The sequence below is a fragment of the Hibiscus syriacus genome, unplaced genomic scaffold (genome assembly GCF_006381635.1).
Source record: "Hibiscus syriacus cultivar Baekdansim isolate YM2019G1 unplaced genomic scaffold, ASM638163v2 tig00011718_pilon, whole genome shotgun sequence".
NCBI lineage: Eukaryota > Viridiplantae > Streptophyta > Magnoliopsida > Malvales > Malvaceae > Hibiscus > Hibiscus syriacus.
The window spans coordinates 319,156-332,822 of NW_024062254.1; the positions used below are offsets into that span (position 1 = coordinate 319,156).

The window sequence follows — 13,667 nt, forward strand, 5'->3', positions numbered from 1 at the left end:
GGTGTTAGTTTGTAATTTCTACACTTTTTTCTCTTAAGAAAAGATTAATTTATTTTTTTGGTTAAATATATTTATTTTTAAATTTTTATCACTTTAATATTTAAGGTTAATTATATGATTGATCACTTTCGCTTATATTTAGTAAAGGGATGTAAATGAGACGAGACAAATCATGAGCTACTCGAGATCGACTCGATCAAAACTCGATAAATACTCAACTCAAATAGACTTAACTCGAGCTCAACTCGAGTTCTTAATGAGCCAAAACGAGTACTTGATACTCTACTCGAAAAGCTCGCGAGCAACTCGAAAATATAATATATTAAGTAAGGACAAAAAACTAATATAATCTGAGAGTTAACAGATTGTTGATGTGTCACAATGTATATAAAAATTAAAAGGGTAAACTACACAAATGGTCATTAATATTTGAGTAATTTTTTGTTTTCCCCTTTAAAATTTCAAAATTAACAAATTGGTAACTAAATCATCAAATAGTTCATATGATTCTTCTATATCTCTCTCTGTCATCTATTAACCCAGAAAAGTAGACTACAAAAATTTGATGAAGTATTTCATACCGGTGAAGACGAGAAGTCAAGGGTGAGAAAGTTTGAGAAATTTTCAATCAAGAGGTGTATTTTCTTCTTTCTTTTTCGTGACTTTTATTTGTTTGGGCATTCTTCGATTCTTAATGGGCAATGTGGGGTAAGGAGATTAAAAAATCGCTTAAGGGGGCATATACCACTAAATGGTATCGACCAATTTGTTATTTTAAAAACTTTAGTAGAAAAATAAAAATTTATTCAAATATTAGTAATCATTTATGTAATTTACCCTTTTTAATTTTATATATTTATTACTATTATTTTGATTAATCTAAGGTGATTAGAAAATAGTATATGTTATAAATACTCTTAATCATTTGACAATAAACATTCAATCACCCTACTGTAGCAGCTGGTGCTCGAACCCATGACCTCTAGGAACAACAATGACTTTTTTAACCACTAAGATAAGTTGATTCGTGTAATTTTATATATTTATTATTTCACATCAACAACCCGTTAAAAGGATAACGACAACTAACCTTAAGTGACTATATCTTAATTAAATAAATTACAGAAATGAGATTATATTAATATTATTTTTATACATGAAATATTGCGTTAATATGATAAACTGTGACGTTAGAATATCAAACTATCGCACTAACATTATTAATGATTACATTAACACAATGACAATTAACGTTAATCAAATTATTTTAGTTTACAGATTATGTAACCAAATTAAATTTACTTCTTGCTAAATTAATTAATTGGTAGGGACAGAAAATAAATCTCAAGTCAAAAGTAGTAAAATGACAAGTTTGTTTTTAGGGTAAATTATACACATCATCACTGAACTTTACTCTATCTTCTATTTCACTCACTGTACTTTAGAACCGTTCAATTTTCTCACTGAACTTAACATAATTAACATTTTTGGTCACTCGGTCGTTAAATATTTTACAGTGTTAAAATGATTTTGTTTTAGAAAAACAAAATTTTCATCAAAATGGCATCGTTTTACATCTATATAACATTTCATTTATAACGTCGTTTAGTGAGAAAACAACATAGTGATAAAAAATGCTAATTATGTTAAGTTCAATGAAAAAATTGAATGAATTTAAAGTACAACGAGTGGAATATGAGAGAGAGTAAAATTTAATTATCCTTGTTTTTAAGGAGGTGGTGCGGTAATTATCCCCAACTCTCAACTTACGCAAAGGCAAAGTGATCGAATCCTTTTCATCTTTAGTTTGATTGACATGACATCATGCACTTCGTTCCTATGTTTTCATGCCATATGTTTCCCATTAATCTGTTCCTTGAATTGGACCCACCATTATAGATAAGATTAATAGAATTTTGAATTTTAAACTCACACTTTGGTATTACTTTAATGATAATAACATTTTAATTCTGTTTGATTATTAGTTTTTAAATCATCAAACATGTTATTCCATCTCAAATTTGTTTAAAAAATTATGAAACACTTTCATTTTTATTTTTAAAAACGTCTAAAAATCAATTAAAAAAATTCAAAATAATATTTAAATTTTTATACAATAATAGTTTTAAATTCATCAAGGGATATAAATGATTAAAATGAATATTATTTTTCATAAAATTTTTGGGTTTAAGCAACTATGTCTGTAGGGTGTGTTGTTGTCAATTGGGATGTGTACGGTACTCGAACTAGATGGGTTTTGACCCGATCCCACCCAATCAGATTGTTTTTTTTAAATCGTGTTCAGGTCGGGTCGAGTTTTGATTAGTGTTAAAAATACTCGACACGACTTGACCTTAAAAATAATGTAAATTTATCTTATATATTTAGATATAATTGTAATACTAACCCTCTATATATTATTATTTTTAATTAGATTCTTATTTTTATTAAATAAAAATAATATTTTTTATAAATATATTTATTTAGGGTTTGGTCGACTATTCCCACCCACCCCTCGATTATCCCTGGGTTCAGCGGTGAGTACTTAGAATTTGGACAGCAAAATGGTCTTTATACATTAAAAGATGTGATGACTTAAATCCAAAATAAATGAATTTAATTATATTACTTTAACTTCGTATCAGAATGAATTAGCATACCCTTATTCCCATATGTAATGGGATAAAGATATGTAGGATAATAGGCTGTCCTCAACGCCAGGTTGAGAGCAACTTCAGTAGGAGATCTCTAAATTATGAAATGCCGTCCGTGGGACTTGATCTCACGACCCCAAGGTTAAGAGTCTTGTATTCTATCAACTGAGCTGATGGTCATTTCACTTTAACTTCGTATTAAAGATGTTGAAATTAAAATTTAATATTTTAATAAAAAACAACAGAAGAAACTAGAAGGCAGTGTCATTGATAAGGTTGGAATCCCGTTTCTCCGGTAAGATAAACGTTCAGGCATTTATCCATTAAGCTAGGGTTTTCTTACACGACAAGTGCCTTATGAACACGAAGCTTGTGTGTGTGTAAATATATCCAAATTATAACTTTTATTCTAACTTATTTTTTCTCCAAATTTTAAATATTTTAATTTTTTAAACTATCACCTTATAATAATATTTTATATTATTATGTAATATAAATTAGAGTTTAATGATTTTTTACTAATTGAATTATTAAAATTATTATAAATATATTGAAGTGTTATTATTATATTAATGGCGATGCATTCTTAAGTTAGATAGGTATGTGTCTATTTTAAAATCTAAATTTTATAATTAATGACTTATTTTATTAACCGTGTGTAATTTAAAATTTTATTTAAATTTATTTCATATAAAATTTATATATAATCAGTATATATAAATATATATCTACTCTTAAAATATTTTTAGATCCGTCGTTACTGTATACTAGGGAGATATTTGTAAATGAACACGAAACCTGTATAAAATGGTGATGTGTGTATTCCTATGCCAAATAGGAAGCTGAAACCTCACCTCCTTCCACTTCCTTCAATCTCTTGGAAGCTTTAATTGCCATAGCTATCTTTCTTTGCCATCTATCTGAAACATGGGACTGGAAGGCGTTGAACCGTCGGCGTTGATGAGAGATTTTCTGGCAGAGTGCGGCGGGTACGCGGTCGTGGACGGCGGATTCGCCACCGAGCTCGAACGCCATGGTCAAGACCTCAATGATCCTCTATGGAGTGCCAAGTGTCTTATCTCTTCTCCCCAATTGGTCCGAAGGGTACTTTCTCCTCTTCTTTAATTTTCCATACAAGACAAAAAAGGTTTTCTTTGCTTTCTGTTTGATTCTTGGAGAAAAAAAATAAAGATAACACGACAGATTCAAATCGTGATTGCGATCGTTTTTTCGATCATGTTGTATTTACTACGATTGCAGTCATACCAGATGCTATTACGACCGTAATAAACACTATTACAAGTATAGCGGGTATATCGGAAGACAACGCTAACATTATTTCGCGGGCACTTTTACATTCACGATCAATTATTTAAAACCCTAAACACGATCAACATGGTTTTCCACTTTTCCTCGTATAGTTGAAATTAATTAATAGGTTATCCGAGTTTTTATTTAAAAAAATTGGTTATTTCGATAGTCTAAAATTTTCATGTATGTTTAGGTTAAATTTTAGTATTAAATTATTTTTTAAGTACTTAAATTAATGATTTTGAACTGTTTTAGTACTTAAACTTTTAATTTTTTTAAAATTATACTTAAAATTTAGTGTTTATTTTATTTTAGTATCAGTTCAAAATTTAACGTTAAATTTTAAAAAATATATAAAAATTTAGATACTAAAATGAATTAAAATTGATGGTTTAGATATTAAACACGTTAAGTTTTTAACATAGAGTATTACAATAAAACAAAAATTAAATATTAAATATAATTTTAAAAAAATTAAAAATTTAAATATTAAAACGAATTAAAATTATTAATTTATATACTAAATACATAATTTACCCTAATTTTATTATCAGTATCTCTATTATTTACAAATTATAAACTCAGTCATGTATTTTAACGTGTAAAGATCTGTACTTGACAGCTAACGGGTTTTTATTATGTTGTCACGTAATGTTTTCATTACACGTGTCTATTTATATTACCAAGAACATGTCATCCATATATTAAATTATAATTATATATTTTAAAATATATTATTAATGTTTAAATATAAATCCTTAGTCCAAAACTTAAGTTGGTCCAGATCATGTGTTTCATAATATTTTTTCTTCATTTTCTTCAAAACAAGCTATTTTCTTATTGCATTGCAAGAAAAGTAAATTAGCCCTAGAATGGCAAAATTCTAAAAGTTGGATGACTCAACTATTGATAATAAATTGTCTAAAAATTTAAAATTTTAGGGTAAACTATACTTTTAGTACCTAAATTATTAATTTTGTTTTGTTTAGTATATGAATTTTTATTTGTTTCAAAAGCACACCTAGTGTTTACATTTTGTTTCATTTTAGTATCTCGTAATTAAAAACTTTACGAAACTATATTTTTATGGATAAATTATATCATTCTTCACTCAATTATCTTCTCATTCATATTTTAATCAATAGTCTAAAATCTTTCAATTTAACTACTCAATTTATAAATTGCTCTTGTTTTAATTACTCAAGGGTATTTTATTAATAATCTTTGTAATACAATATTTTTATTATTATTTTATTTAATATATAATTAAAATAAAAATAAAATTAAAAATTAGAGTGATTAAATCAAGAATAATTTGAATGTTAAGTAATTAAACTAAAAAATTTAAACTTCAATGACCAAAATAGGACTGACAAGATAATTGACAAAATAATTGAGTGATAAATGATATAGTTTACCCATAAAAAAAGTACTAAATAAAACAGTTCCGTGAAGATTTTAACAACCATATACCAAATAGAAACAAAAAGTAAATGTTATGTATAGTTTTAAAACAAATGAAAGTTTAGGTATCAAAAACGAAATAAAACTGATAGTTTATGTATTAAATTTGTAATTTACTTATTTTTATAAAATTTTATGCTATTAATATATGTGTCAATTTTTAAAAATATTTTTGTATTATTGAACATGTAATATATTTAAAACATATGGATCAAATTTCTAGAGGTGTTTGAAGCAAAACTATTGCAGGTTCACCTAGATTACCTTGAAGCAGGTGCAAACGTGATCATAAGTGCATCATATCAGGCCACTATCCAGGGATTTGAAGCCAAAGGGCTGTCTCATGAAGAAGCTGAAACTTTGATCAAGAGAAGCGTCGAAATTGCATGCGAGGCTCGCCAAATTTACCTCCAAAGATGTGCCAAGGGCTGTCGGGACTTCCTTGGTGGTGGGAAAACTACACAACGTCCTGTTCTGGTTGCTGCTTCTGTGGGCAGCTATGGTGCTTTTTTGGCTGATGGATCCGAGTATAGGTAAACTCTGCCAGGGTGTTGATAACTTGATATTTATGGCTTTACGGGTCGGGTTGGTTCGGATTAGATCGATTTAGGTTTTATAATTTTCGAGTCATATTGGATTTGAATCATTTCGGAGTCGAGTCATTTCGACCCCAAGTTCTAGCCATCTTTTTGGGTCATCTAATTGATTCATGTGTTCCTTTGAGCAGTGGCCACTATGGTGATTCAGTGACATTGGAAACATTGAAGGATTTCCACAGAAGGAGGGTGCAAATTCTAGCCAACTCCGGTGCGGATCTCGTCGCGTTCGAAACAATCCCGAACAAGCTAGAAGCACAGGTATATACTAACGGACCCGTGTTCATACAACAAAAACTATAAGATGACTAACGTAAACGTTTCATTCCGGTCGAATCGGGGTGCAGGCATACGCAGAGCTTCTCAGGGAGGAAAATATAAGCATCCCGGCCTGGTTTTCATTCACTTCCAAAGACGGAATCAACGCGGTCAGTGGCGATTCCATTGCCGAATGTGCCAACATTGCCAATTCTTGCAACCGAGTCGTTGCCGTTGGAATCAACTGTACCCCTCCAAGGCTCATCCATGGACTCATTCTCTCTATCAAAAAGGTAAATAATTCCCATTTGGTGCATGAAAATCAAGTCCTCACATGTGATGAAAATGTTCCACATTACAAGTACAATGATATTGTGATCTCAGGTGACAAATAAGCCAGTGATCATATATCCCAACAGTGGCGAAACCTACAATGCAGAAACCAAGCAATGGGAGGTGAGAACCTTCGAAAATGTTTGACCCTTGTTCGATCGTTCGATCCTTGTGTGAGCAACCCTCCGAAGGTTTGAAATAACGGTTTTCTTCCCCGATAATGCAGAAATCGGAAGGGGCGACGGAAGAGGACTTCGTGTCATATGTGGGGAAATGGAGAGACGCAGGGGCCTCACTCTTTGGTGGTTGCTGCAGGACTACACCAAACACCATCAGAGCCATATCAAGAGCACTCTTTGACAAAAGCTTCACTTGATAATTAAATCAGATATTATGGAACTTTGCCTTTTCCTTGTAATTTCCAGTAGAAATCTATTAACGCTGTCGATGTAATGATGTACCATGGGTTAAAAGAATAAAGGCTGGTAAAATAGTAAAAACACTATTATTATTATTATTAATAAATATAGTAGTAGGATCAAATTATATAACACTAAAGTTGATGCTCTAGATCATTAAATAATGAAAAAGTACGTGGACTAAAATCAAACTTTGACCATAAATTTTGACCTATAATTAAATGTTGACGGCTGCCGGCTGCTCTTAGGCACAAAAAGTCCAACAAGGCGGCTACACAAAGCTCCACCTGCTTCTTGCTCTTCACTCAAAGGAAATCAACTGTGGTTCTTAGCAAGTTCTTCAAGTCATGATCTTCTTCATTCATATATAGACCAAAGCTAAATCTGCTAAATTTCATACCCAAAATTTTCATTTCATCACATTCAGAGACCAACCCAGATTTTCTCACAAGCATGGAAGCCACCTCTGTGGTTCAATCACATCAAAACAAAGCTAAGGATGAATGTTCAAACCTGTCTCTTCGTCCATTAGATGTTGCAGACATAGATGCTTTCATGGTCTGGGCCACCGACGAGAAAGTGAAACGCTTCTGCACTTGGGAGCCATACACCAACAAAGAAGATGGCTTGAACTTCATCAAGAACGTCGTGTTGCCTCACCCTTGGTTCCGAGCAATATGCGTCGACGACCGTCCGATCGGGGCCATATCGGTGACTTCGAATTCGGGGAACGATAAATGCAGGGGCGAACTCGGGTATGTGTTGGCATACAAGTATTGGGGCAAAGGGATCGCGACGAGGGCCGTGAGAATGGTGGCTGAGACCATATTTGATGAATGGCCTCATTTGGAGAGACTCGAAGCTCTTGTCGATGTGGGAAATTTGGGGTCTCGTAGGGTTTTGGAGAAAGCTGGGTTTCAAAGAGAAGGTGTTTTGAGGAAGTATGTCATTTTCAAGGGAGTGCCTAGAGATAGGGTTATGTTCAGTCTTCTCTCCATTGATCATCGTCAAACTTGATCATTGTTCTTGAAATTGTTTGTTCATATGCAGTATATTTCAAGATTCAGCAAATTATTTCGTTTTCGAAAATGAGTTATATAATTCAATAATAGTTCTCATTAAAAATATGATAAAATACACAAATGATCACTTAATTATTGAGTCTCTAACTATTGAAAGTTATAAATGATCCCCGACTATAGTGATTTGCTTTGTTCAATCCCTTAATTATTAAAAATAACAAAAGGTCATTTGACTATTTATTATGTTCCAAATTAGTTATTTTTTGTTAAAAAATTAATAATCGTCTGAGTTGGACAAGATGATTGAAGCTTGCCCTCCAACCATATCTCGGGCTAATTGCTCTCACCTTTGGCGCGCTCTCACTAATATTTGGCCATCATTTCATGGATTTATTTCCTGGTCGATTGGTGATTATCACCTCACCCGCTTTTGGCATGATACTTGTTTCTTGATTAATCTGGAATAAATACAAGATAATATATGTTCAAATATAACTCTCAACCTTTTGACATTGAACGTTCAAATCCCTGACATCTAATGATGCTCGAACCCGGATCCTCAAGGAATAACAACAATTCCTTTACTACGGATGTCACTAAGTTCGTGCTTTGGCATGACACTTGGAATCCTCGATTTGCCCCCCTCCTTAATTGGCGTAACACCTCTACGATCGTTAATAATGATCTTCTTGTTTGTGATGTTGTTCACCCGAATAACTCTTGGAATTGAGCCCTCCTCTCCCAACTTCTTACCCCTGGAGCAGTTGATCACATTTTGAACATTCATCATCCCGATTCTTCTACTGGCTGGGATCGTTGCTACAAGGAGCCGGGGAAACATGGCCTTTTCTCAATCAAATCAGCTTACCACCAATTGTCCTCTACCGAGTGGGATACCCGAGATAAGAAATGGAATTTCACTTGCCACATTTTTGTTCCTGTATGCATTAGGTTTTTCCTCTGGCTCTCCTTAAGGGATAAGCTTCTCACCGATCTTATTCGTTGGCACCGTCACCTTACCGACGACCCTTCTTGTCATATATGTGGTTCCAGTGATGAATATACTCTTCATATTCTCCGTGACCGTGATATCACTAAAGATCTCTAGCGTTTCATTCCCCAACTCCATCAGACCCTTGATTTCTTTGAGCTTCCCCTTCAAGAATGGCTCCTCAAGAATCTCGACTCCACCACTTCCTCACAAGAATAGATATTCATTGGAATATTATGTTATCTTCTCTTATTTGGCAGGTCTAAGCGAAACTCGACAGTTTTCTCAGCTAGCACCCTCTCCAACAATGTTATCTTTCACTTTCAACAAGACTTGTGTTGAACCTATTTTGATATAAAAAATTTAAGGGCAAAATATTTTTGGACTAAATTGAATTTATACAAAGTTTTTAAAAATAATTTTAAGTCCATAAAACTTGAATTTGAACACAAAATATTGTTCTGAACATGAAGTAACGATATTGTTCATTCAGTATCGATACCACATGAACAATATCGATATTGTTTATGTAGTATCGACACCAAAGGTAAGGGAAGTATCGATACTCACATGGCAGTACCTCCTATTGATTTTAAATGTGTTCAAATTCTAGAATGTAAATTTGGTACCGATACCCCAAACCCTAGTATCGATACTCCTTGTCCAACGACCATAAACGACTAATTTTTATTAGAGCAATACCGATACTCCCAGCCTGAGTATCGATACTCCTGTGTCTGGACAATTTTATTTTTGAAGAAAATAAATCCCCAACGGCTAGAAACGTCTATAAACACATACCAACATATAAAATGAAGTTAAATTAGGGTTAGATTTGAGCTTTGGCTTGGGCCCCTGTTGGGTTTGGTTTGGACCCGGTTCGAGTCTAATTTGGGGTTAGTTTAAGGTTTAATTTAGGCCTAATTTAGTTTGATTGTAAGAGGATTTGGGGTTTTGATTGGGTTTTAATCGGTTTGGGCCATTTTGTAAAGGGGTTGAATTGAGGGGGAAAATGGTGCTTACAAGTAGCTTACGGTTTTTTGTCATTGTTTTCATTTATCTTTTTTTCTTCTCAGGGTTGGATTTGACATCATCACGACTGATTAAGATGTTGCTTATTTGTTATCAGCTGATCTTCCCTACTTTGGACTCTCGGATTGATTTGGATACGCGTTTTGCATTTGTGGATAGTTTTCTCACGTCGCTTGACTCTGATTTGTAATTTATCGGTGATCTTTAGTAGTTTCATCTCATTTTTTGGTTTGTTGTCGATTCAATTAGATTTTTTCGTATCTTTATGTTGTTCGAGCATTGGTTAGATTTATTAATCTTTTCTTTTTGGTCATTGTGTGATCTATGTGACTAGTTTTTGCATCAATGATTATAGGAAAATGTTCTAATTATAATTTAGTTTATATTTACGATTATGCTTTTAATTATTCATTGTAATTCTAGATATTTATTATTTTTTAATAAAACTAGCGACTTTCTATAAAAAATATTTTGAGAATCGATTTAGCATATAACGCTAATCTTTAATATCTATTTATAGTTATACAATTATATTATTAAAAATAAAACTTAATTAATAAAAATTTACTTATATTAGATTTACTACTATTAATTAATATAAAATAAATTAGACTTGCTACTCTTAGTCGAATTAGATATTTTACTTTTCTAAATATTCTCTTAATTTTATACTTTATTTGAGGTTAAATTTTAATAATATGTATTAAGGACTAAAATGTCTATTTGAAAGACGTTTGAGGGATAAAGTGTCATTAGGCAAAATAATGGTCCAATCCATTTAATCCGAATATGCACCCAAACTCAGTCACTCGCTTTCGCTAGTTAGAGCGGTAAACGAGACGAGATAAATATTGAAATGTTTAAGGTTGATTCGGTCAATATTTGATAAACATTCGACTCGAATTTTTAACGAGTTAAAACGAGCTACTTAATACTCGATTGAAAAACTCACCAGCAACTCAAAAAAAAATATTATTTTGAAAAAACAAATTATTAATAATATTAATATTAATATTTTTATTTATTTTTAAAAAATATTTTTGAAGATTTTCACTTTTCTTAGGCTCAAGTTTAAATTTGAACTTAACTTAAGTTCAAGATTTTTTTATTTCAACGCTTTGGTGAATTTTTTCAATTCATAACTTTAAATTTGATTCGAGTTAGAAAACTTTAGACTCGTGAATTTTCGATTTAAATTATGATCTATTTTAAAAATTTTAAATTGAATGACTTAGTAATATTCAAGCTCGACTCTCTCATTTAAGCGTTAACCCTTGCAACGCCATCAAGATCCGACAGAGAAAAAGGAAAGGAAAAATACTCGGCCAGAAAGCTCATAACTTTAGCGACGATCACAAGCTACAAATCGATCATCACCGAAATCCAATTCAACAACACAAATCTCTGTTGCTAAAACCATCGTCCCTGTAACAATTTCTCTCTCTCTCTCTCTCTCTTGTTTTTTTCCTTTCGAAAACCAAAGCGAATGGACCCTCTTTCCGCCCTCCGTGACTTCACAATCCGGGGCGAAGTCGACAAAATCGTCCGAGTCAACGACGAGTTCCGATTCGGCACCGAGTATTCCTTCCCCTGCTCCGCCGAGACCGCCTACCGTTCCAAGCAAGGCAATCTCTACAACCTCGAGACCCAGGTTTTCTACATCCAAAACCACCATCTCAAGCACACCGATTACATGCACAACTCTCTTGCCCGGCGCATCCCCGCCGTCACCTTCACCGACCGGAAACCCCTCCTTGATTACCTCACCGGCAAAGTCTCCACCTCCGATTCCATCGTTTGGAACCCACCCAAGTTCCCCGACGAGTTTCGACCCGACCCATCTGGGTTCGATCCGGACAGCGCTAAACCCAAAGGTAATAACACCAACGATGTTGTTTTGGATGAAATAGGAGATACCATTTTAGTGTTAAGGATAAAGAGATTGAAATTGCTGATTATATGGGAATAATTCGATCGGTTGAGAAACCTTTGAAGGATAGGGAAGGGATTTTGGAATGTAAGAATAAGGATTTTTATAGTGTTATTGTTGCTGCTACCAAAAGGGAAGAAGAAAGGCAGAGACTTGAGTCTCAGCAAAGGAAAGATGGGTTAGTTGCTAAGAGTAGGTTAATGGGTGCTGAAGAGGGGGGATTGGGGTTAAGCTATGGGGATGATATGATGGGATATGATTCGAAACCAAAAATGCATTTGAAAGGGAGCAAACTCGGAGAAGGAGTGCCGATTATTCTAGTGCCGAGTGCGTTTCAGACTTTGATTACTATTTATAATGTGAAGGAGTTTTTGGAAGATGGGGTTTTCGTGCCCACCGATGTGAAGGTGAAGCAGATGAAAGGGGCGAGACCGGAGTGTGTTACGGTGCAGAAGAAGTTTAGTAGGGACAGAGATAGGATCGTGACGCATATGAAGTTAGAGATAAGCCTTCTGCTTTGAAGCCAGAAGATTGGGATCGAGTGGTGGCGGTATTCGTGTTGGGGAAAGAGTGGCAGTTCAAGGACTGGCCTTTCAAGGATCATGTGGAGATTTTTAATAAGAGTAAGTGGGATTTTTCTAGCTTTAACTGGACTGTTGTTTGTGTTTCTGTTATCTTGGTACTGATCCTTTTAAGTGTCATGTAGAACTCGACTCTGCTGTGAATTTCATCGTATGGTGCACATTATAAACTATGCATATGATGAGTTTTTGTGCAGTTATGGAGTTAGAATACATGATAGTTTAACATGTTTTTCACCTGTCGAGATTTAAGGTTGCTTTCGCATTGTAGATTAGCATAAATCCTCATCTTGGGTGGAAGTAGACAATATATCTACTCTGGTTTCGTGTTCTTGATTACGATAAATGCTCATCTTGAATTTTATGCAGTTATTGGGTTTTTCATGCGGTTTGAAGATGACAGCGTAGAATCTTGCAAGATTGTGAAGCAATGGAATGTGAAGATTATATCGGTAAGAGTCTAAGAGATCCCCCCCACCCCAAGGCTGCTGCACTATTGGTGGAACTTAGTTACTTTCCTGTCATATCGTCTTAGTTTATTGGTTTTCTGTTTATCTCAATGTGCAGATTAGCAAGAACAAGAGACACCAAGATAGGGCTGCAGCTCTGGAGGCCTGGGACAGACTAGAAGAATTTGTGCGGGGACGATCGCATTCGTAAACCGGACAGGTTTTTAGGTAACATTAACATGTACGTGTCCGATGTTCATGTGCTATGATCTCCGTCTGGGATGTATTTTCGATTTTCTTTTCAAGAACTCAAGAAAATATTCATAAGCATTTTACGGTGATAGGGGATATCTTTATATATTGTTCTTGTGATGCATTGCAAATTAATTTGAAGCTTCAGAATTATAGTTCAAGTTCCTTTCCGGACCATGTAGATTAGTTCAGACAGTTCGCATGACAATGTTTGGGCGTAATTGAAAAAAAAGAAAATATTGAGGGCTTTTTTGTTATAATTTCCTTTTTTTAATTCTTGATATATAATTTTATTGTTTCTTTAAATAAAACAATCAAAATCTCTGATTAATAATTGGACACAAGATTAGTAGATCTATGTATAGATACTCTATC

General features: G+C 33.5%; 2 protein-coding genes and 1 pseudogene across 2 annotated transcripts; all 3 read left to right on the forward strand.

Annotated features, from left to right (window-relative positions):
• Positions 1-3,491: 3,491 nt before the first annotated feature.
• LOC120204836 (homocysteine S-methyltransferase 3-like) lies at positions 3,492-7,051 on the forward strand. Its single transcript, XM_039204847.1, has 6 exons — positions 3,492-3,758; positions 5,679-5,962; positions 6,157-6,286; positions 6,373-6,576; positions 6,668-6,739; positions 6,843-7,051. The coding sequence occupies exons 1-6, from the start codon at positions 3,582-3,584 to the stop codon at positions 6,990-6,992; spliced, it is 1,017 nt and encodes a 338-aa protein (XP_039060778.1). The 5' UTR covers positions 3,492-3,581; the 3' UTR covers positions 6,993-7,051.
• A 315-nt stretch (positions 7,052-7,366) lies between these two features.
• LOC120204837 (putative [ribosomal protein S5]-alanine N-acetyltransferase) lies at positions 7,367-8,079 on the forward strand. The gene has a single exon (XM_039204848.1). It carries the CDS (start codon positions 7,489-7,491, stop codon positions 8,050-8,052), a length of 564 nt encoding a protein of 187 aa, XP_039060779.1. The 5' UTR covers positions 7,367-7,488; the 3' UTR covers positions 8,053-8,079.
• A 3,275-nt stretch (positions 8,080-11,354) lies between these two features.
• On the forward strand, positions 11,355-13,416 carry LOC120204838 (annotated as a pseudogene).
• The last annotated feature ends 251 nt before the right edge of the window (positions 13,417-13,667 follow it).